The 22,036-nt window shown below is 44.4% G+C and overlaps 2 protein-coding genes and 1 pseudogene across 4 annotated transcripts in view; 2 read left to right on the top strand and 1 right to left on the bottom strand.

Annotated features, from left to right (window-relative positions):
• LOC131192751 (zinc finger protein 493-like) overlaps positions 1-22,036 on the bottom strand; it is a 213,528-nt gene that overhangs the window by 32,903 nt on the left and 158,589 nt on the right. The gene's annotated exons all lie outside the window — the stretch shown is intronic.
• LOC131192840 (zinc finger protein 493-like) overlaps positions 5,180-22,036 on the top strand; it is a 31,863-nt gene continuing 15,006 nt past the window's right edge. The window contains exons 1-4 of the mRNA XM_058172393.1: positions 5,180-5,668; positions 6,059-6,654; positions 6,910-7,024; positions 17,401-17,468. Of these exons, the coding sequence (XP_058028376.1) occupies positions 6,250-6,654; positions 6,910-7,024; positions 17,401-17,468 (588 nt within the window). The 5' untranslated portion in view covers positions 5,180-5,668; positions 6,059-6,249. The remainder of the gene's footprint in view (positions 5,669-6,058; positions 6,655-6,909; positions 7,025-17,400; positions 17,469-22,036) is intronic.
• LOC131192744 (gastrula zinc finger protein XlCGF57.1-like) lies at positions 10,422-13,241 on the top strand (annotated as a pseudogene).

The following is a 22,036-nucleotide window of genomic DNA, read 5'->3' as shown; positions in this document are numbered from 1 at the left end:
TATTGCATTTTTTAATCTAACCATTGATAAAATAAATCCCATATCTTACACTATTGTTTTAACTTCCTGCTCTCTAATTTCAGATGTCAATTTACTCATTTCAGCACATTCCATTATTTTCTTGCGTTGGTATTTTTTCATTTTTCCAGTTTTTAGCAAACACAATCCTAGCCATTCACAATCAAATATCTCAATTCTATATTATAAATGTCAGGTATGATCCCCAATAAAAAAACCTCTGGTTAAAAATCTATGTGTTTCTTTATCCAACCATTTTCCAACCATGTGTGGATTTTAGTCCAGTATCGTTTAGCTTCTACGAACATCCACCACATATGGTAATATGAGCCACGTATCTGATGACATTTCCAACATTTTTCAGATTTATTCTTGAACATTCTGGTTATTCTCATCGGGGGTAGATGCCAACTGTAAAACATCTTATACAAATTCTCTTTATACGCAGCTGACATTGTCATTTTATAATTTTGTGACGACAATTTTTGCCATATCTCTAAATTGGTCCCATGTCCAAAGTTTTTCCCCCAAGCAATCATTGTTCCTTTAGAATAGAATAGAATTTTTTATTGGCCAAGTGTGATTGGATACACAAGGAATTTGTCTTGGTGCATATGCTCTCAGTGTACATAAAAGAAAAGATACGTTCATCAAGGTACAACATTTACAACACAAATGATGGTCAATATATCAATATAAATCATAAGGATTGCCAGCAACAAAGTTACAGTCATAAGTGGAAAGAGATTGGTGATGGGAACGATGAGAAGATTAATAGTAGTGCAGATTTAGTAAATAGTTTGACAGTTGAGGGAATAATTTGTTTAGCAAAGTGATGGCCTTCGGGAAAAAACTCTTCTTGTGTCTAGTTGTTCTGGTGTGCAGTGCTCTATAGCATCGCTTTGAGGATAGGAGTTGAAACAGTTTATGTCCTGGATGTGAGGGATCTGTAAATATTTTCACGGCTCTCTTCTTGATTCGTGCAGTATACAGGTCCTCAATGGAAGGCAGGTTGGTAGCAATTATTTTTTCTGCAGTTCTAATGATCCTCTGAAGTCTGTGTCTTTCTTGTTGGGTTGCAGAACCAAACCAGACAGTTATAGAGGTGCAAATGACAGACTCAATAATTCCTCTGTAGAACTGAATCAGCAGCTCCTTGGGCGGTTTGAGCTTACTGAGTTGGCGCAGAAAGAACATTCATTGTTGTTCTTTCTTGATGATGTTTTTGTCCATGATGTGCTGTCCATTTTAGATCTTGCGATATGCTAGAACCTAGAAATTTAAAGGTTTCTACTGTTGATACTGTGTTGCACTGTGTTGTCTAGTATTGTGAGAGGTAGAAGTATGGAAGGGTTTCTCATAAAGTCTACCACCATTTCTACGGTTTTGAGTGTGTTCAGTTCCAGATTGTTTTGGTTGCACCACAAAGCTAGTCATTTGACCTCTCGTCGATATGCAGATTCGTCATTGTCTCGAATGAGACCAATCACTGTGTCATCTGCGAACTTCAGTAGCTTAACAGATGGATCGTTGGAGATGCAGTCATTGGTATACAGAGAGAAGAGAAGTGGGGAGAGCACACAGCCTTGGGGGGCCCCTGTGCTAATTGTACAGGTATTTGATGTGATCTTGCTTAGCTTCACCTGCTGCTTCCTGTTTGTTAGGAAGCTTGTGATCCACTTACAAGTCTGTTCCGGTACCTGTAGCTGGTTTAGCTTAGTTAGAAGAGTGTCTGGAATGATGGTATTGAATGCTGAACTAAAGTCTACAAAGAGGACCCTTGCATAGGTCTTTGGAGACTCAAGATGTTGTAAGCTGTAGTGCAGACCCGTATTAACAGCATCATCTGTTGATCTATTTGCTCAGTATGCAAATTGCAAGGGGTCTAACAGCGCATCTGTGATGGTTTTCAAGTAGGAAAGCCCTAGCCTTTCAAAGGTTTTCATGACTACAGATGTTAAAGCAACTGGTCTGTAGTCATTCAGTTCCTTGATGGTGGGCTTCTTCGGCACTAGGATGATAAGGAACATAGCACATCTCTAGTGATTTATTGAAAATATGGGTGAAGATGGGGCCAATTGGTCAAGACTTTTAAGCAAGAATTATCTTGTCTGGGCCTGGAGCTTTTCCTGGCTTTTGTCTGTGAAATAGGTCCTGCACTTCCTTTTCTGTGATCACTAGGGGTTGTGAACCCAATGGAATAGGGTCAGTTGTAGGAGGCTTGGCTGTTGTTGGTGTGTCTGAGATGGGGGTTGTGGAGATAGGTGGCTGTAGTTTTCTTTCAAACCTGCAGTAAAACTCATCCAGGTCATCTGCCAGTTGTTGATTACCTTCAGCCTGGGAAGGAGGTTTGCCATAGCCGGTGATATTTTTAAGAGTTTTCCACATGTTTGCTGGTTCATTTGCTGAAAACTGATTCTTTAGCTTTTCAGAATAGCTTCTTTTTGCTGCTCTGATCTCCCTTGTTAGTGCATTTCTGGCCTGATTATACAGCATTTTATCACCTTTTCTGTAGGCTTCCTCTTTGGAATGTCGTAGCTGCTTAAGTTTAGGTGTAAAAGGTGTTACTGTATATTCGAAAGTTCCTTGTAGGTTCACATAGGTCTTCACAGAAGCTGACATATGATGTTACAGTATCTGTGAGTTCATCCAGGTCTGCAGAGGTATCTACAAAAATATTCCAATCAGTGCAGTCAAAGCATGCCTGTAGCTTTAATTTTGACTCCTCCGTCCAGGTCTTCACTGATTTAATTGTTGGTTTTGTGGTTTTAAGTCTTTGCCTGTAAGTAGGTACAAGGTGAATCATGCAATAATCAGAATGTCCTACAGCTGCACGTGGTAAAGACCGATAAGCATCTTTTAGTGTTGTGTAGCAATGGTCTAAAGTATTCTTGCCTGTGGTGGGACAATTGACATGCTGAAAGTATTTTGGTAGCTCTTTCCTTAAGTTTGCCTTGTTTAGATCTCCCAGAACAATGGCCAATGAATCAGGGTGTTTGGCTTCAGCCTCCATGATTTGGTCAGCTAGAGTTCGTAATGCCTTGTTTACACAGGCTTGTGGTGGGACAGAAACAACAATTAGAAGAAATGAGGAAAATTAACGAGGCAAATAGTATGGTTTGCAGTTGATAATTAAAGTCTTTAAATTGTTGTCGCAGAATTTGTACATTACTTTTAAATCTTGACACCAGTTGTTGTTAATATATAGGCATAAGCCTCCTCCTTTCTTTTTACCAGATGTTTCTGTAATCCTTCTGATCGTTCAATCTGAAACCCTGGAATGTTCAGACTGCTATCTTCAATTGATTGATTTAACCAGGTTTCAGAGAAGCATAGGACTGCTGAATTGCGAAAATCAGAATAGTATTTGTTTAAGAGGAGTATTTCATCCATCTTATTTGCAAGTGAATGTATATTTGTTAGGAAAATTGAAGGCAGAGGAGTTTTAATGCGATTTCATAATCTGTTTAAGATCCCTGCTCGTTTATCTCTCTTCCTTCTTACATTTAGTTTTTTTAGTAATCCATGGCTCCGTGGGAATTGCCTCCTCCTGTATTAGAATCTCCTCCGTGTTTGTAAAGACAGGCGGGGGTGAGATCAAAAAAAGCTGCTCCTTAAAGAAATGTTGCTTAATTTTTAGCAGATGGTCTCACAAGTAGGAAATCCGTAGTGAGTCACAGAGAACAATTAGAAATAAAGAAACCATTAGAGAGCATTTCACCGAAGCAGCCTTCGTTGGCGACATCTTGAATAACTTGTTCTTCTTCCAATTTAACCTCTAATAAATATCTGTATAATTTTTTAATTACATTTTCATCAGTACCTGTTAAAACTATATCTAAGTTAGTCAAATTATTATAAAAATCTTCTATCTTAAAATCTTTATCGTATCTAGAATGTATTTCCAAGTAAGAAAACCAATTCATTTTATACCTTGTACTTCTAATTCTTGCATAGATTTAAGGTCACCCTGTTCATTCAGCAATTCACTATATCTAACTATTTGTTCCTTTCTGAATGTTATTGAATATGAGAATACTTCAATACTTGATAACCAGACTGGAATTTTTAAATAGTGTTGTCTCACTAATTGGATTGTTCTCCCAATTTAATAACAAGGCCTCTCTTATAAAAGGTCTTCTGAAATACTCTTGCGTTTTTGCTCCCTTATAACCATAAAGAGGCACATCATCCCAATAATAAATCATGTCCTTCTAAAGTCAATATTCTAGTATTTCTTAATGTTATCCATTCCTTGATCCACATCAAAATTGTTGCTTGATAATATAATTCCCAAATGGGCAATCCAAACCCTCCTCGTATTCTGGCGTCTTGCAACAATTTTAATTTTATCCTCGCCTTTTTACCCTGCCAAATATACTTCAACACTATTTTATTCAATTCTTCAAAATATCCTTTCCCCAGCCTAATTGGGAATGTCTGGACAAATATAAAATTCTAGGCAATATATTCATCTTAATCATTTATATTGTCCCTATTAGTGATAGTTGTAAATTCTACCCTTTTGCCAAATCTGTCGCTATCTGTTGTTTGAGTTTACTATAATTATTCTCTTTAAATGTACTACATCTTGCTGTCAAATATATTCCCATATATTTAACCTTATTTGTTGACCTGCATCTCCGATTTTTCCATTAATTCTTCTTTTTGTTTTATTAGCATGTTTTTTGTCAAGATATTGGTTTTGTCTTTATTTATTTTCAGTCCTGCAACTTTTCCATATTCTCCTATCTTATCTGATGGGTCGTCTGGGGTGTTCATCAGAATTGGCTGGAGGGGTCTCTGCCCTTTCTGCTTCCCTCCTTCAATGTGAGGCTGAGGGAATAATTTGGGAAGGGCACCTGTATGTATTCAATTCAAGAAATAAAAAAAAAATGTATGAAAATCATTTTCCTGATTGTGGCTTCCCTGCCTGCGTCCCACCTTTCTCCACTTAAGACCGGAGTTCGCAACAACCGCAAGACACAAGTTGTGCTTCCCAGAGAACCCCCTGGTCCTCCTCTTCTGACCACCCGGCTGTTTCTGACAGGATTTGGACCAGTGGTGGGTTGCTACCAGTTTGCCCCAGAGGCTCCACCCATCTTCCCTGGCGCTTCTGCACATGCGCGCACATGCCCACGAGCAAACTTGTAGCGGGTTTTGAAACCCACCCATGATATGGACACTTCTGAGGCGTCCTCCAATCTCTGCTCAGCCTTCAGGACAGCTGATCTTGAGAGAGTTGAGTTCCAACCCTCTAGGGAGATTTTTCTCCATCACCACAAACAGTTCCTGGGCAGGAAGGAGAGGAAGACGGCGAGGGGACTTTCCTCCTACTCCTATGACCATCATCCCTGCCCTTCCCTCAGAGACGCTCCTCTTTCCCGCGCTTTGCAGGGAATCCTGTAGATTTACGCAGAATCCACTAGGGGGCGCCTTCTGCCAAGAGAAGGGAAAATCAGGGACTTCCCCATTGGCCCACCGGAGGACGAAAGACACGCCTACCTTTGGAGAGGAGGCTGGGAAGGAAATGACATCATAGAGCCTTGCCCCTCTAGGACCTTGCACTCGCTCTCCTTAACCCCTGGGGCTCCGCGGAGGCGGAGAGGCTGCGGGAGAGTCTGGCTGGGAAGACCTTGATGTGTCCCGGGTGAGTTGGGGGCTCTTCCCGGGCAAAGGGAGGCGGAGGAGGGAGAGACCCGCGCCCGGCCATCCACAGGAGGGAAGCAGGGATTCCGGGGAGGGGGATCCGGGGCTCCCTTCCCTTACCGGTGTCCGGGGAAGAGCCCGAGTGGGGGGAGGGGAGGGTCGGCCTTTCGGAGGCCCTGCAGGAGAGGAGAGAAGCCGGGCGAGGAGGAGGCAGGATTCGCACCAGGCTCCCTATCTTCGGAGTGGGAGAGAAGCGGGGCGGCCTCTCCAGCTGCCTCCTTGCCGGCCTTTCAGTGGGATGAGCTCCTTGGGGCTCCAGGTTGGGTGAAGGTTGTTCAGTGTCTAAATTCCACTTTCTAATTCTTGATATTTATTTTTCCTTCCATCTCAGATACTGAAACTCGAAGCCATTTGTAATCCTTGGAAGGCAAACTTTTCTCGTGGAATAAAAAAAAAGAGCGAAATAACTTGGAGGGATCAGAGTCCTGAGGCACCAGAAATGGTCCTGTGAAGGAAAAGGCATCTGGAGACCCAGAAGAGTCCTTGGAGCCATTTGGAGTTGCTCTGCAGGAGAGAGAAAGGATGGAGACACAACCTTTGGGAAAGGATGGAAGCGGAAAAGATCCTTCAGCTGCTCAGCCTGGGAAGCTCTGGACAAGGACTGGGCAGAAGATCCTGGAGGAAGAAACCATCCTCCCTTCAGAAGTTCAACCCTGGAATTTCATCCAATACCGGGAGGCTGAGGGTCCCCGAGGACTTTGCAGCCGACTCCATGACTTTTGCAGGCGATGGCTGAGACCAGAAAAGCACACCAAAGCCCAGATGCTGGACCTGGTGGTTCTGGAGCACCTCCTGTTCCTTCTGCCCCCAGAGATGGAGGGCTGGGTGAGGGAATGTGGAGCAGAGACCAGCTCCCAGGCGGTGGCCCTGGCTGAAGGCTTCCTCCTGAGCCAGGTGGAGGAGCAGAAGGAGCAGGTCGACTTGCAGGTGAGATACTTTAATCTAGGGAGCTCAAAAGGGAATAGAAAATGTGTTTGAATAGCTCACCCCTCCTTCCTAAAGTTCTCTGACATTCATAATAGGTGGCGATGTCCCACCAATTCTTGTAGAACATTGTTTTCTCACTCAACCTCACTGATGAATATTGGGGGCTTTGAAGTTGTTTTTGTAATATAAGTTTCCATTTTATATATAATGTGATTTACATTAATTCTGCTTCTTTTTTCTTCCTCCTTTTTAAAGGGCTGCACTGTGGAAATAAAGGATCCTGAGGGAAAGAAGAATCCATCAAAGGCCCCTCAGGAGCTGTTTTTCAGGAGGATCCCTTGTGAAGATCAAAGCCAGGACACTTCAGGAGGTAATCGAAGATCCTCTGATTACCCAGCGAGCTCCCATCTGCCTTACCTTCTTCTCTTCCTTAGTATACCTCCTCTTATTTTGTTAATTATGCATTTTGAAATTATTTTCTCCTTACAGAGAAACAAAGAATGAAGTTTTCTGGTTTTTACGATGGAGCTCAAATGGTAGTTGAACCTCCAAATCAAGTAAGAAAGGGAGATATTATTAGATTTGTATTCTCCTTTCCTTCAAGAAGTGAAGCGGGTATGCAGAGTTTACTCTCCTTCTATTTCCCTCCCTTGTTTGGACTGGATTATTTTTGTGTTCCTGTGTGACATGGACAGTTTAATAGCAGGTTCAAGTTGCTCTCACCCAGCATAGCTTCCTCTGTAGACTATTACAGGGACAGAATGGTTTGTCATTTCTACCCTCAGATTCTGTTTAGGAAATGTTTTTTAAAGACCACTGCTTCTGCTAGAACTCCTCCAAATATGAGTTTACAAGAAGTAATTTAAAAAAAACTGTTTCAAGAGATAGGAATAAACGGATCCCATTGGTAGTAACTGGTAGACACCCATTCTTTTTGTCATTGTGCAAGGCTAATGAAAAATAACTAAATACTCTCATTGCCACGTTACTATTTTTAAAAAGCCTTGTTCATAACCAGTAATTTAAAAAATAAGCAAATCAAATAAAAAATAAAGCAGAGTTTTAAAATCCAAAGAATGACCACATAGAGCATTTAATTGCAGTACATCGGGCTATAAAATAATTTCCAATTCTCTGATTTGTGCCCAGATTAGGAGATCAAACATTCCCGCTTTGCAAAGGCTGAGAAACGACTTTGCAGAAAATTTTCTTTTCTTTTGTTTTCTCCCATTTAGCCAATGGCTCAGACTACTAGATCAGTGAACGACAGAGCGCTAAATCAATTGATCCAGAAGTGGGATTACTTTAATGAAAGGTGCTGAAAGTTCTGCAGAATCAATCAACTTCATAAAACTTGCCCCAAATATTTCTTCAGTCAAAGAAATTTTGAGAATTGTCCATTTCTCATCTAAACTTAGGACTGTGTAAGCAAAAGCAGTGAACCTTCTTTTCTCCTTTGCATAGATATTTGGGTCTAATGCCAAGCTGGAGAAGAAAAATTATATCAGAATTTTAATATATTCTTCCCATTAACAGTTTTCAGCAATCATTCTTTGTAAGCAAGTCATTCCTGACAATTCTGAGATGTCACTGCTGACAATTATTTCAGTTCTGTTGTGAGCATCACTCAAAATTTTCTTCTAAATCAGAAGATAGGAATATCTTGTCCTTTTTTGCCAGAATCAAGAGAACACTCAGGTCTTCTCTATTTTAATCATCCATAATTAGGAATTCATTAACAAATTTGCATTTATATGTTTCTCCAGACTCAGGACACTTGTTAATAGTCTTCATTCTATTTGTATATTTTTACAGTCAACTAACAATCTGATCCTCCTTTTCATTATAAGGATGGAACTGAGTCAACCTTCCTGGTACAGAACCTGCAGTAATTGCAGGAGCTTGTAGACTGCATTGAGTCTGACAGGCTGTGTGTTTGAACCAAATGCATATCTTTGCTTTATTTTCAGGAGTAGAATCAGTTGATAACTTGTCTTCTCAACTGCTCAGGCAGGAAGCCCTCAGATAAATGGCTGTCAATTTCTTCTTAAACAGTTCAGTGTTGGAGCATCCACAACTTCAGGCAGTCATTCCACTGATTAATTGTTCTCACTGTCAGGAAATTTCTCTTTAGTTGTAGGTTAGTTCTGTCCTTGATTAGTTTCCATCCATTGCTTCTTGTCCTGCCTTCAGGTGCTTTGGAGAATAGCTTGGCCTCCTCTTTGTTGCAGCCCCTGAGATATTACCACACTTCTATCATGTCATTCCTAGTTCTTCTTTTCATTAAATGAGACATATCCAATTCCAGCAATTGTGCTTTATATGTTTTTGCCTCCAGGACCCTAATCATTTTGGTTGCTTTTTCTAGAGTCTCAACATCTTTTTTAGATCTGGGAACCAAAACTGGATGCAATATTCCAAGTGTGGTTTTACCAAGGCATTATAAACTGGTACTAACACTTCATGTGATCTTGATTCTATCCCCCTCAATACAGCCTATGATGGCGTTGGGTTTTGTTTTTTTTGGCAACTGTAGCATACTGCTGGCTAATATTTAAGTGATTGTCCACTAGGACTCCAAGATCCCAGTTACATTTTCTAGTGTTGAGCCAGGTATCACCTATTCTATGCCCGTGCATTTGGTTTTTCTTTCCTAAATGTAGCACCTTACATTTCTCACTATTGAATTTCATTTTGTTAGATGGGGCCCAATCTGTCTATCCTTCTATCTCTTTAGCTTATCTTCTGGAATGTTGGTATTCTTGTTACTTTGGTCTTGTCTGCAAATTTTATGAGTTCCCCTTATATCCTCTTGTTTAAATCATTGACGAAGATGAACTGCTTTTTCAAATCCTGTTCTGTTCTTTTTTCCGTGTTCAGGAGAGTCTTGTGTCCTTCGAGGAGGTGGCTGTGTATTTCTCTAAGGAGGAATGGTCTCAGCTGGATCCTGACCAAAAAGCGCTGCATTCGGAAGTCATGCTGGAAAACCATAGGAACATGGTCTCGCTGGGTAAGAGTTTTCTAGTCCCCAATCAGAGAGTTCAAGAAGACAGATTATAGTTACTTTTCTTTAAATTAAAAAATCATTCATCAGATATCATCTCCTGGGAGGGAGAGGGAAAGGGTCTGGCCTTCTCATTCTCCAAGGAAGGAAAAAGGTCAATGTCTCTTTGTTTATATGCTTTCTGTGCCATTTCTTATCTGTATTTTTCCATTTCTATTGGAACGTACCTGTAGAGGCTGAGAAGAATGAGGTGTTCTTTTATGTGTCGTCTGGAGGTTATGTTAGGAATGTATTGTGATGTGTCCTCTGGAACCTCCAAAAATTACGTGAGAACAGAACTTTCACGGTCAGGCCATGGAAGAGCATGTAATGCCAGATCACGCGAGATCAGTAGTCTGAGATCTTGCACTACTGATCTCACGTGATCTCACACTAAAATAGTTTATGCCTCATTTCGCAGAGAACAGAGGCCTAAACTACACTCCAGATCAGTAGTGCAATATCTCAGGGTAGTGAACGCATGTGATCTCGCACTAATTCCTTCTTGGATGTTTCCCCTGATTACCGGTATTTCTTAACTCAAAACTGACTTTGAGTGAGATTTGCAGTTTGATCTTTTTCTCTAACCTTGTTATCGTTTTCATTTCTCTTTTCCTTTGAAGGTAATAATGGGCAGGAGAATCAAGACTCCTATGAACTGTTCCAAGAGATCAATGATAAAGATGAAATGGAGAACTTTGGAATTCAAATGGAATTAGAAAGCCATGAGAGAAACCAGTCAAATAATTGGAATCAGGATAGCTCATCTTCCACTGATGCTCCGATGCAAGATTTTTATGCACAACAAGAAAAAATTAGGAAAGAATATATTAGGAAAAGTATGAAAGAAAAAGTATTAACCCAAAACAAAAGGGAAGATGCTGTAAGCCAGAACGGAAAGAATTACAATGGGACATTGATTCTTTCTCTTCAAAATATCTTCCTTGAATCTCAGAAAATGATTCACACAAAAAAGGAGCCTTATAAATGTTTGGAATCTGGAAAACATTTTAGATCAAACGGGCAATTTACTTCCCATGAAAGGATTCATACTGCAGAGAAACAGTGTTCAGAATCACCTGTACCCCATGGAGCCCAGTCCCTCCAAGCAGCAGGAGAAAAAACCTATAAATGCATGGAGTGTGGGAAAGCCTTTACTCGTAGCAGGGAACTTATTCTCCACAAAAAGCTCCACACAGGAGAGAAATCATATAAATATATGACGTGTGAAAAGACCTTTGCTCAGAGCAGTGGACTTACTATGCATAAAAAGATCCACACAGGGAAAAAGCCATATAAATGCATGGAGTGTGGAAAGACCTTTGCTCAAAGAACTAATCTTATTCGCCATAAGATGATCCACAGGGGGGAGAAGCCGTATAAATGCATGCAGTGTGGGAAAACCTTTACTCAAAAAAGTCATCTTATTTCCCATAAGATGATCCACACAGGGGAGAAGCCATATAAATGCATGGAGTGTGGAATGACCTTTGCTCGAAGAGGTCATCTTATTTCCCATAAGATGATCCACACAGGGGAGAAGCCGTATAAATGCATGGAATGCGGAGAAACCTTTACTCATAAAAGTAGTCTTATTTCCCATAAGGTGATCCATACAGGGGAGAAGCCGTTTAAATGCATGGAGTGTGGAAAGACGTTTGCTCTGAGCAGTAGACTTACTATCCATAAAAAGATCCACACAGAGGAAAAACCATTTATATGCATGGAGTGTGGAAAGACCTTTGCTCGAAGAGATCATCTTATTTCCCATAAGATGATCCACACAGGGGAGAAGCCTTATAAATGCATGGAGTGCGGAGAAACCTTTACTCGTAAAAGTAGTCTTATTTCCCATCAGGTGATCCACACAGGGGAGAAGCCATTTAAATGCATAGAGTGTGGAAAGACGTTTGCTCTGAGCAGTAGACTTACTATCCATAAAAAGATCCACACAGGGGAAAAGCTATTTAAATGCATGGAGTGTGAAAAGACCTTTGCTCGAAGAGGTAATCTTATTTCCCATAAGATGATCCACACAGGAAAGAAGCCATATAAATGCATGGAATGTGGAAAGACCTATGCTCAAGGACCTAATCTTAGTCGCCATAAGATGATCCACAGAGGGGAGAAGCCGTATAAATGAATGGAATGTGGAAAGATCTTTGCTCAAAGAGGTAATCTTATTTCCCATAAGAGGATCCACACAAGGGAGAAGCCGTTTAAATGCATAGAGTGTGAAAAGACCTTTGCTCTGAGCAGTAGACTTACTATCCACAAAATGATCCACACAGGGGAAAAACCATTTAAATGCATGGAGTGTGGAAAGACCTTTGCTCAGAATAGTAGTGTTACTTCTCATAAAAGGATCCACACTCGGGAGAAAGTATATAGCAATAGCAATTCCACTTATATACCACTTCACAATGCTTTACAGCACTGTCTGAGCAGTTCACAAAATCAGCATATTATCCCCAGCAATCATAGTCCTTGTTTTACCGACCTCAAAAGGTTGAAACTCTGACTCAACAATGAGCCCATCAGGATCGAACTGCTGGCTGTGGGCAATTAGCTTTTAGTTCTCTACCCACCATGTCTGTAGAATTCTAGCTGTATGCATATTGTGCCTTTCTGATCCAAATGAGACAAGATTGAATCCAAGAAGGTGAAATTTAATGTGGAGAAAAGTAAGCTATTTCACCTGGGCAGGAAAAACAGTTTACATGAAACCTGGCTCAAATACAGTAACTCTGAGAGGGGCCTTGGAGTCCAAATGGATGATCATTTAAATCTGAGTCACCTGTGTGCGGCAGCAGCCAAAAAGGCTAAGACAATCCTTGGTTGTATAAACAGGCATAGAATCAAGATCACTTATTACTACCATTTTTATAAAGCCTTAGTAAGACCACACTTGGAATACTGGATCCAGTTTTGGACATTACATTACAAAAAAGGATGTTTTGTGTTTGGAAAAAGTGTAAAGAAGAGCAGCTAAGATGATTAAAGGCCTGAAGACTAAAACATGAAGAATCGTTGCAGGATTTGGATTTGACTACTCTAGAGAAAAGAAGGATTAGGAGTGATAGCAGTATTCCAGGACTTGAGAGGCTTCCACAAAGAGGAGGGGGTCAATTTATTTTCCAAAGCACCAGAGGACACAACAAGAAACAATGCCTGTGAACTAGTCAAGGAAAGAAGCAACCTGGAATTAACAATCTTCGTTATAGTGAGGACAACCAGTGGAACAGCTTTCCCTCAAACATTGTGGGTGCTTCATAACTGGACATAAGAAGATGTTTGATAGTCACTTGTCTGCTATGGTATAAGACAGGGGTCAGCAACCTGCAGTTCTGGAGCTGCATGTGGCTCTTTCACCCCTCTGCTGTGGCTCCTTGTCACTCAAAATATACTCGCCAACACACAATTTATTGAGTTTTTCAACCACCAGTAGGCCACTCATGGATAAATCCAAGAAAAGAAAAATTTCAGAAGAACACAGAAGGTTTAATTCAACAACATGTGCTAGTTTTGTGGCAGCTCAAGAAATAGTCAGCACAATTCTGTAATTGTTTTCTTTTCTGTCATGCAAATGGCTCTTTGAATGTTTAAGGTTGCAGACCCCTGGTATAGGTTCTCCTGCTTGAGCAGGGGGCTGGACTAGAAGAGCTCCAAGTTCCCTTCCAGCTTGATTTGATTCTGAATCCTCAATCCTGCTTTTTCTTCTTTCTTCTTTCTTTTCTGCTAAGTAGAAGGTTTTAAAGGAAACATGGACATCAGTGGAGATGAAGGTTATCATTTGGCCTGAAAGCGATGTATGGCTGCCAATATTTAAGTGGTGGAGATTTCCCAATCATTTCAAGAAACTTCCTCTGATGGGTATATCCACTAGAGCAAGTTGCAGTCAGAAATGGAGAAGTCCTACTACTATTGTTTCCTTTGCTTAATATTGTCAAAATCTGCCTTTCCACCCTGCTTCCCATTGTCTTGCATGTGATAACTGAGAAACAAAACCATAAGGAGAACGGGGTTATAATGATGCTGAATTAGAAAATACAACTCATGGGCTCTTTGTCCTAATTTTGTGGTGATCTTTCCTTGCCTTTCCTCATGTTGGCCATCTCTGCCCTCACACAGTTGTGTGAAAAAAGTGTTGCTTGAACTCAGAATAGTTCTAGCATTCTGGAAATATGCATACCTTTATATCTGTTCCGACGTTTGTCCACTCGAGTTTCTAACCAAGTAGTTTTATTAAGGGAAAGCAGTGGTAGGGAAATGTGGATGCATATTAAGTTTCCCTAGCTAGCCAGCCTACTGGCCAACCAAGGTAGTCCTCGATTTATAATCATTTATTAAGTAAACATTCAAAGTTACAATGGCACTGAATAATGGTTCTCACTTCCTTCCTCCCTCTCTCCCTCGTTTAGTGGCTTCCCTGCCTCCCACCTCCATCCCTCCCTTCTTTCCTTGTCCCAAATTAGGGATGCTCCAGAGAATCAGAATGAAAATCACTCCAGTGTGCTAAGATTACGAATGATCAATCAAGCAGGGATACCTTTGAAAGCCTTTGGGGTCCCGTGCCTCTGCCTGTGCTGCCCGCAGTAGTCACAGTTGCTGCAAGCAAGCAGCGAGAATGTCAGAGCAAAAAGTGGGACTCGCCTATTTAGGGCAAGTTTTATCAAGCCGATTGATTCTGCAGAAATTTCAGTGACTTTCAGGAATGCAATCCCACTTCTGGACCAATTGATCTATCACTCTATCATTTATTAATCTGAGCTATTGCCCCCAACAATCTGAGTCCTCATTTTACAGACCTCAGAAAGAAGGATGGAAGGCTGAGTCAACCTTGAGCTGCTGAGACCTGAACTGCCAAACTGCTGGCAACAGGTGATCAGCAGAAGTAGCCTGCAGTACTGCACTCTAACAACTGTGCCACCAAGGCTCTTATATATACCAGTCCACAAAGCTTTATTTTTATTTGGCTTGAATTTTAATTTTTTTAGCTGATTTTATGGGTTTTAATTTTTATTAATTTTTTAGGGTTTAATTGTATTTTAAAATTGGGCCAAATTTAATAAGTTTTTCAATGCCTTTTTTTAGTATTGTATGTGTTTTTGCTGTATTTTATTTGTGTAAACCAGAGCCTTAGAAGGTCAGTATAAATTAATTATTATTATTATTATTATTATTACTGCTTTATTACTATTATTATTATTATTATTATTTATAGCAATCTTTAACTTTACAAAGTCCATTGTCCAACACTCTGGTCCTCATTTTCAAACAGAGATTAAAGGCTGAATCAACTATAAGCTGGTCAGATCGAACTCAGCTTTAGGTTTTCCTCCATTTTGGAACTACTTTTCTTTCTCTTCAGAGCCTTTCCAGAGAGGCAGGTGCTGTTCATCAGAGTGGCCTCTCTGCCCTTTCTGCTTCCCTCCTTCAATGTGAGGCTGAGGGAATAATTTGAGAAGGGCATCTGTATGTATTCAATGAAAGAAATAAAAAAGAAATCTATAAAAATCATTTTCCTGATTGTGGTTTCCCTGCCTGTGTCCCACCTTTCTCCACTGAAGACTGGAGTTCGCAACAACCACAAGACACAAGTTGTGCTTCCCAGAGAGCCTCCTGGTCCTCCTCTCCTGACCGCCTGACTGTTTCTGACAGGATTTGGACCAGTTGAGTTGCTTCTGAGGCTCCTCCACCTGCCCGGGCCTTCTGCTGGAGTGAGAGCAAATCTGTGATTTCCCACCCAGAACATTTCCTCAATCTCTATCTTCAGGACAGCTGATCTTGAGAGAGTTGAGTTCAAATCCTCCAGGGAGATTTTTCTCCATCACCACAAACAGTTCCTGGACAGGAAGGAGAGGAAGACGGCGTGGGGACTTTCTTCCTACTCCATTAACCTTCATCCCTGCCCTTCCCTCAGAGACGCTCCTCTTTCCCGCGCTTTGCAGGGAATCCTGTAGATTTCCGCAGAATCCACTAGGGGGCGCCTTCTGCCAAAAGAAGGGAAAATCAGGGACTTCCCCATTGGCCCACCGGAGGACGAAAGACACGCCTACCTTTGGAGAGGAGGCTGGGAAGGAAATGACATCATAGAGCCTTGCCCCTCTAGGACCTTGCACTCGCTCTCCTTAACCCCTGGGGCTCCGCGGAGGCGGAGAGGCTGCGGGAGAGGCTGGCTGGGAAGATCCTGATGACCCTCATCTGAGCCGGGTGAGTTGGGGGCTGTTCCCGGGCAAAGAGAGGCGGAGGAGGGAGAGACCCGCCTACCCGGCCATCCGGAGTAAGGAAGGAGGGATGCTGGGGAGGAGGATCCGTGGGGTCCCTTCCCACCCCGTATCCGGGGAAGAGCCCGAATGGAAGGTCGGCCTTGCGGAGACCCAGCAGGAGAGGAGAGAAGACGGGCGAGGAGGAGGCAGGATTCGCACCAGGCTCCCCGGGGCTCCATCCTGTCTCCGGAGGGGGAGAGAAGCGGGGCGGCCTCTCCAGCTGCCTCCTTCCTGGCCCTGTGCTGGGATGAGCCTCTTGGGACTCCAGGCAGGTTGGGTGAAGGTTGTTTAATTGCTAAATCCCACTTTCTAATTCTTGGCGTTTATTTTTCTTTCAATCTCGGATACAGAAACTTGAAGCCATTTGAAATCCTTGCAAGCCAAAATTTTCTCTTGGAGAAAAAAAAAAGCGGAATAACTTGGAGGGATCAGAGTCCTGAGGCACCAGAACTGGTCCTGTGAAGGAAAAGGCATCTGGAGACCCAGAAGAGTCCTTGGAGCCATTTGGAGTTGCTCTGCAGGAGAGAGAAAGGATGGAGACACAACCTTTGGGAAAGGAGGGAGCCGGGAAAGGCCCTTCAACTGCTCAGCCTGGGAAGCTCTGGACAAGGACTGGGCAGAAGATCCTGGAGGAGGAAACCATCCTCCCTTCAGAAGTTCAACCCTGGAATTTTATCCAATACCGGGAGGCTGACGGTCCCCGAGGACTTTGCAGCCGACTCCATGACTTTTGCAGGCGATGGCTGAGACCAGAAAAGCACACCAAAGCCCAGATGCTGGACCTGGTGGTTCTGGAGCACCTCCTCTTCCTTCTGCCCCCAGAGATGGAGGGCTGGGTGAGGGAATGTGGAGCAGAGACCAGCTCCCAGGCGGTGGCCCTGGCTGAAGGCTTCCTCCTGAGCCAGGTGGAGGAGCAGAAGGAGCAGGTCGACTTGCAGGTGAGATACTTTAATCTAGGGAGCTCAAAAGGGAACAGAAAATGTGTTTGAACACTTCATCCCTCCTTCCTATAGTTCTTTGACATTCATAATAGGTGGCGATGTCCCACCAATTCTTGGAGGGAATTGTTCCATTGTTTTCTCACTCAACCTCACTGATGGATATTTGGGACTTTGAGGTTGTGTGCCTAATATAAGAATCCACTTTATATCGTGTGATTTACATTAATTCTGCTTTTTTTTCCTTCCTCCTTTTTCAAGGGCTGCACTATGCAGATAAGAGATCCTGAAGGAAAGAAGAATCCATCAAATCCCCCTCAGGAGCTCTTTTTCAGGAGGATTCCTTGTGAAGATCAAAGTCAGGACACTTCAGGAGGTAATCGAAGATCCCCTGGTTACCTAGATAGATCCCATCTGCCTTAGCTGCTTCTCTTCTATAGTATACTTCCTCTTATTTTGTTAAGTTATGCATTTTGAAATTATTTTATCTTTACAGAGAAACAAAGCATGAAGTTTTCTGGTTTTTACGATGGAGCTCAAACAGTAGTTGAACTTCCAAATCAAGTAAGAAAGGGAGATATTATTAGATTTCTATTTTCCTTTCCTTCAGGAAGTGAAGCGGGTGGGCAGAGTTTACTCTCCTTCTATTTCCCTCCCTTGTTTGGACTGGATTATTTTTGTGTTCCTCTGTGACATGGAGAGTTTAAAAGCAGGTTCAAGTTGTTCTCACCTATTACAGGGACAGAATGGTTTGTCATTTCTACCCTCAGATTCTGTTTAGGAAATGTTTTTTAAAGACCACTGCTTCTGCTAGAACTCCTCCAAATATGAGTTTACAAGAAGTAATTTTTAAAAAGTGCTTCAAGAGATAAGAATAAACGGATCACATTGGTAGTACTTTTTGTCATTTTTTGACTTGGAGTTGTGCAAGGCTAATGAAAAATAACTAAATACTCACATTGCCACGTTACTATTTTTAAAAAGCCTTGTTCATAACCAATAGCTTAAAAAATAAGCAAATCACATTAAAAAATAAAGCAGAGTTTCAAAATCCAAAGAGAATGGCCACATAGAGCATTTAATTGCAGTATATTGGGCTGTAAAATAATTTCCAATCCTCTGATTTGTGCCCAGATTAGGAGATCAAACATTCCCGCTTTGCAAAGGCTGAGAAACGGCTTTGCAGAAAATTTTGTTTTCTCTCATTCAGCCAATGACTCAGACTACTAGATCAATGAATGGTAGAGCGATAAATCAGTTGATCCAGAAGTGGGATTACTTTACTGAAAGGTACTGAAAGTTCTGCAGAACCAATCAGCTTGATAAAACTTGCCCCAAATATTTATTGGCAAGCGGAATTCTGACCTTAGTTGACTTTGGCTGTATATGACATCGTACGACATCTGCGGCTAGAAACTTTTTCTGCTTCCGGTACTGACGGCAGTATAATTCCGGTACTGACGGCATCAATTTTGTACTGACGGCATCAATTTTGGACGGCCTCGGATCTAGTCATGGTCAGCATTGGTGGGCAAAAACTTTTGCTGCATTTATCATGGATGGCATTAATGGGCGGAATCCATCAGCCGAATTTTCCATCTTATTGTTGCCCCTACCGGCCGTTTTGGCCTCGGTTCGTGACTGTCCTGGCTCTATCCGTAGGCTGTGATAACATCTAGCAACCAGGGAACCCCTTTTTTCCTGCTGTTATTTATAATTTTTTGCATGAAATATTCGCCTGCTGAACTTCTTTGACTGCGAGGTTCCCCCACCTCGCAGGAATGGCCCTCCGGGTTATCGAGGACCTGCCTTAACGAGGGGTCTTGGGACCCAGAGAGGTGGCATGCGATGAAGAAGAATCTTTGGGGATTTGTAAATAGGTATTTTAAAAAGGGTCTTTTAAAGGGGGGGAGGGAAGAGATGGGTGGGGGGAAGAACCCGTCGTGGAGGGTATGTCCAGTCCCGGGGTCCATTCACGGCGTTTTTACATCTGGTCCGAGGGAGGGGGGGAGGGGCACATTTCAGGTGTTGAGGGCGGTTCCATCTGTACGGTAAGTGGGAGGGGCAGATATGGCAGAAGCAAGGGGCCGTATCATTTTCTGGGAGCACGTGCTCGCTGTTTAAAAGCGATCACGTGCTCCGGCCCCTTAGTCCTTACCCGTTCCCCGGAAGGTCAGGATCCTCAGAGCTTGGGCCTCCGGTTGATGTTGTGCAATGCCCGGTCCGTGGTCAATAAGGCCCCCCTGATTTGTGATCTTATTCAGGGGGAGTCCGCCGACTTTATGGGCATTATGGAGACCTGGTTGGGCACAGAAGGGGGTGTGCCCCTGGTTGAACTGTGCCCTCCGGGTTTCCGAGCATTCCATCAACCGAGGGCCCAGGGGAGGGGTCGAGGGGTGGCGGTTGTGATGAGGGAAGGTCTGGAGCCGAGAGAGTCCACTCTGCCTCAGACTAATGCGCATGTCCAAGATGGCGCCGCGCCGCTGAATGGGAGATGCGGTGACGGGCCTCTTTTGGACCCGACCGAGCTGGGGGGGGTCTTTTTGAGAACTTGGACCCCCCGCCCGGGTAGAGGGCAGTGTGGTGAGTCAGGGGAGGGGTAGATTGGGGCTGGGTGGCTCCGGGTCACTTCAGGAGGAGCCCCGGAGCGCTCTCCCCCCAACGGCGATGGCCCGGGCTTTTCCAGCGGCAGCAGCCACGGCCGGGCTTTTTCGGATTCTCCGGCAGCGGTGGCGGCGGCCGGGCTTCGCATGGCCTTGGGGGGAGCCCCAGAGCTCTCTCCCCTCATCGATAGACCATTGGCGGTGATAGCGGCCTGGCCTGGTCTTTCCCGCCGGTGGCGGCGGCGGCTGGGCCTTCAGTAGCAGCGGCGGCCGGCTCGGCGTTGCTTTGGGAGGAGCCTTGGAGCTCTCTCCCTCCAGCGGCATTGCCATCAGCGACGGCAACGACGGTAGTGGCGGCCTGGCCTGGCCTGGCCTGACCGGTCTGGCGACGGCCTGGCCCGATAATGGGCCGCTGGGCCCGGCGAACTGGCCTGGGGGTCGGAGCCGGTGGTGTGGCCCAGTGGGCCCAGCGGACGAGTGGCCTATTCCAGCGGCCTATTCCAGCGGCCTAGCGGCCGGGCCGGTTGGGCAGCCTAGCTTGGAGTTCGCAGGTGGGCCCGATTGACGCCTTGCTGGTATCATCTTGGAGGCTGTCCTCGGGCCTAGTGGACGCCCCCTTTTTATCATCTCTACCATCTTGAGGACGTCTATGGACCGCCTGTGGGGGGGGGACCTTTTTAAGATCCTGCTCCCCCCCCCCGGACTTTGGGAGAGAGATGGCTTAGCGGCTGAACGGCCTGGCCTAGTGGATGCCCCTGGCCTAGCAGTGTAACAGCTTCCCCCATCCTCTTTTAACCACCCCTCGGGACTGTATAATGAGGGGTTGGTGAAACTGACTGAATCATGGCGGTGTTATCCATCTACCGCCCAAGAACTATTGTCGTGTCCCACTCCTCCGCTGACAGCTGGGTCAGGGAAATCTGAATCAGGCTTGCCTCTGCAGCTCTGCCCAAAGTCCTAGCAAAGTCCTCAGAGCAGGCAGGAGACCAGTAAGTGACTTCAGCAAGATAAGTTTGACTTTTGCCTGACTCAGAGACTGCCAGAAAGTAGCTCCTTTATATAGGCCATGGGGTGTGGCTCCATGACTCAGCACTCATTAAGGCCTGCCCCTCCCTTCCCTCTGTTGCCTCCGCCTCTCCAATCTTCTGATGTGAGGGTCACTCCAATCAGCTGTTCTTGGGAGTAAACCCTCCTCAGGCTCACCTGCTGTGGAGGAGGGGGAGGGGTCTAGCTGCTCCGTTTGCCTGGGCATGGAGTCAGGGCTGGGGCAGGGAGATGCTCCTTCTTCTGCAGTTTGTGGGGGCATGGAGCCAGGACTTGGGCCGGAAGGCATACATTCCTCAGTGTTGGGGAGCAGGTAAGAAGGCCCCGGCTGCTCTGAGGGCGGGCAAGACACAACAACTATTCCTTAACTGTGCTCACCCGGAATTGCCAGTATTATCAGTTATCATCTTGACTAGTCCAGGATGGGCCTGTTTGCCGGACTCTTACTATGCGGACATTCACAGCGGCTGACCTTCTTGCCCTGCGAGATTCCCCTCTCTCGTGGGTTTGGCCCCCTACACTATTGAGGGCCCATCTTGAGGACAGGTTTTGGAACCCCGAGAGGTGGCATGCCAAAAATAGGAGACTTAGGGGATTTTTAATTAACTGTTTTAACCGTTTTTTTAAGGGGAGTTTTAATGGGAATTTTAAGGGGGGGGTGGATGGGTGGGGGGGAAACCCATCAGGGAGGGGGCTAGGTCCACCATGTGTTCGCGGCGGTAACTTAATAGGTCCTAGGGTTGTGGAGAGGGGTGTCGTTCCAGTTTGTCAGGGTCGAGCTATTACTACGGTAAGTGGGAGAGGCAGATATGACGGAAGTGGGGGGCACATCAGGTTTCGGGGGCGCACTCGCGCTGTTTACGAGTGATTGCATGCTCCGGCCCCCCAGGAATTTCCCGTGACCCGAGTGGCCAGAGTAATCGGGACCTGGGCCTTCGTCTGATGTTATGTAATGCCAGGTCCGCGATTAATAAAGCCCCCTGATCTCAGATCTTATTCAGGAAGGGACCGCAGACGTTATGGGCATTACGGAGACCTGGTTGGGCACCGAAGGGGGGGTCCCCCTAGTGGAGATGTGCCCACCAGGTTTCCGAGCATTCCATCAGCCGAGGGCCCAGGGTAGGGGTGGCGGGGTGGCGGTTATTATTAAGGAGAGTCTCGAGCCGAGGGAAACCACTGTGCCTCAGATAGCCGGGTGTGAATCCCTCTAAGTGAAGTGGGGTCGTAGGAATCAGGTGGGCTTGTTGATCACGTACCTGGCTCCTTGCTGCGTGACAACAGCCCTGCCTGAGCTGTTGGAGTTGCTGGTCGGGTTGGCAGTTGAAACCCCTAGACTGTTGGTCATGGGGGATTTCAATTTGCCATCAGCCGGTGTAGCATCCTTGGCAGCTCAGGAGTTCATGGCTTCCATGATGGCCATGGACCTGATTCAATTAATTGACGGCCCTACCCATGTCGGGGGAGGCACCCTAGACTTGATTTTTA

Source organism: Ahaetulla prasina, chromosome 2 (assembly GCF_028640845.1).
Source record: "Ahaetulla prasina isolate Xishuangbanna chromosome 2, ASM2864084v1, whole genome shotgun sequence".
Classification (NCBI taxonomy): domain Eukaryota; kingdom Metazoa; phylum Chordata; class Lepidosauria; order Squamata; family Colubridae; genus Ahaetulla; species Ahaetulla prasina.
The sequence above is the reverse complement of the archived record's forward strand: the minus strand, read 5'-3'. Positions and strand labels throughout refer to the sequence as shown.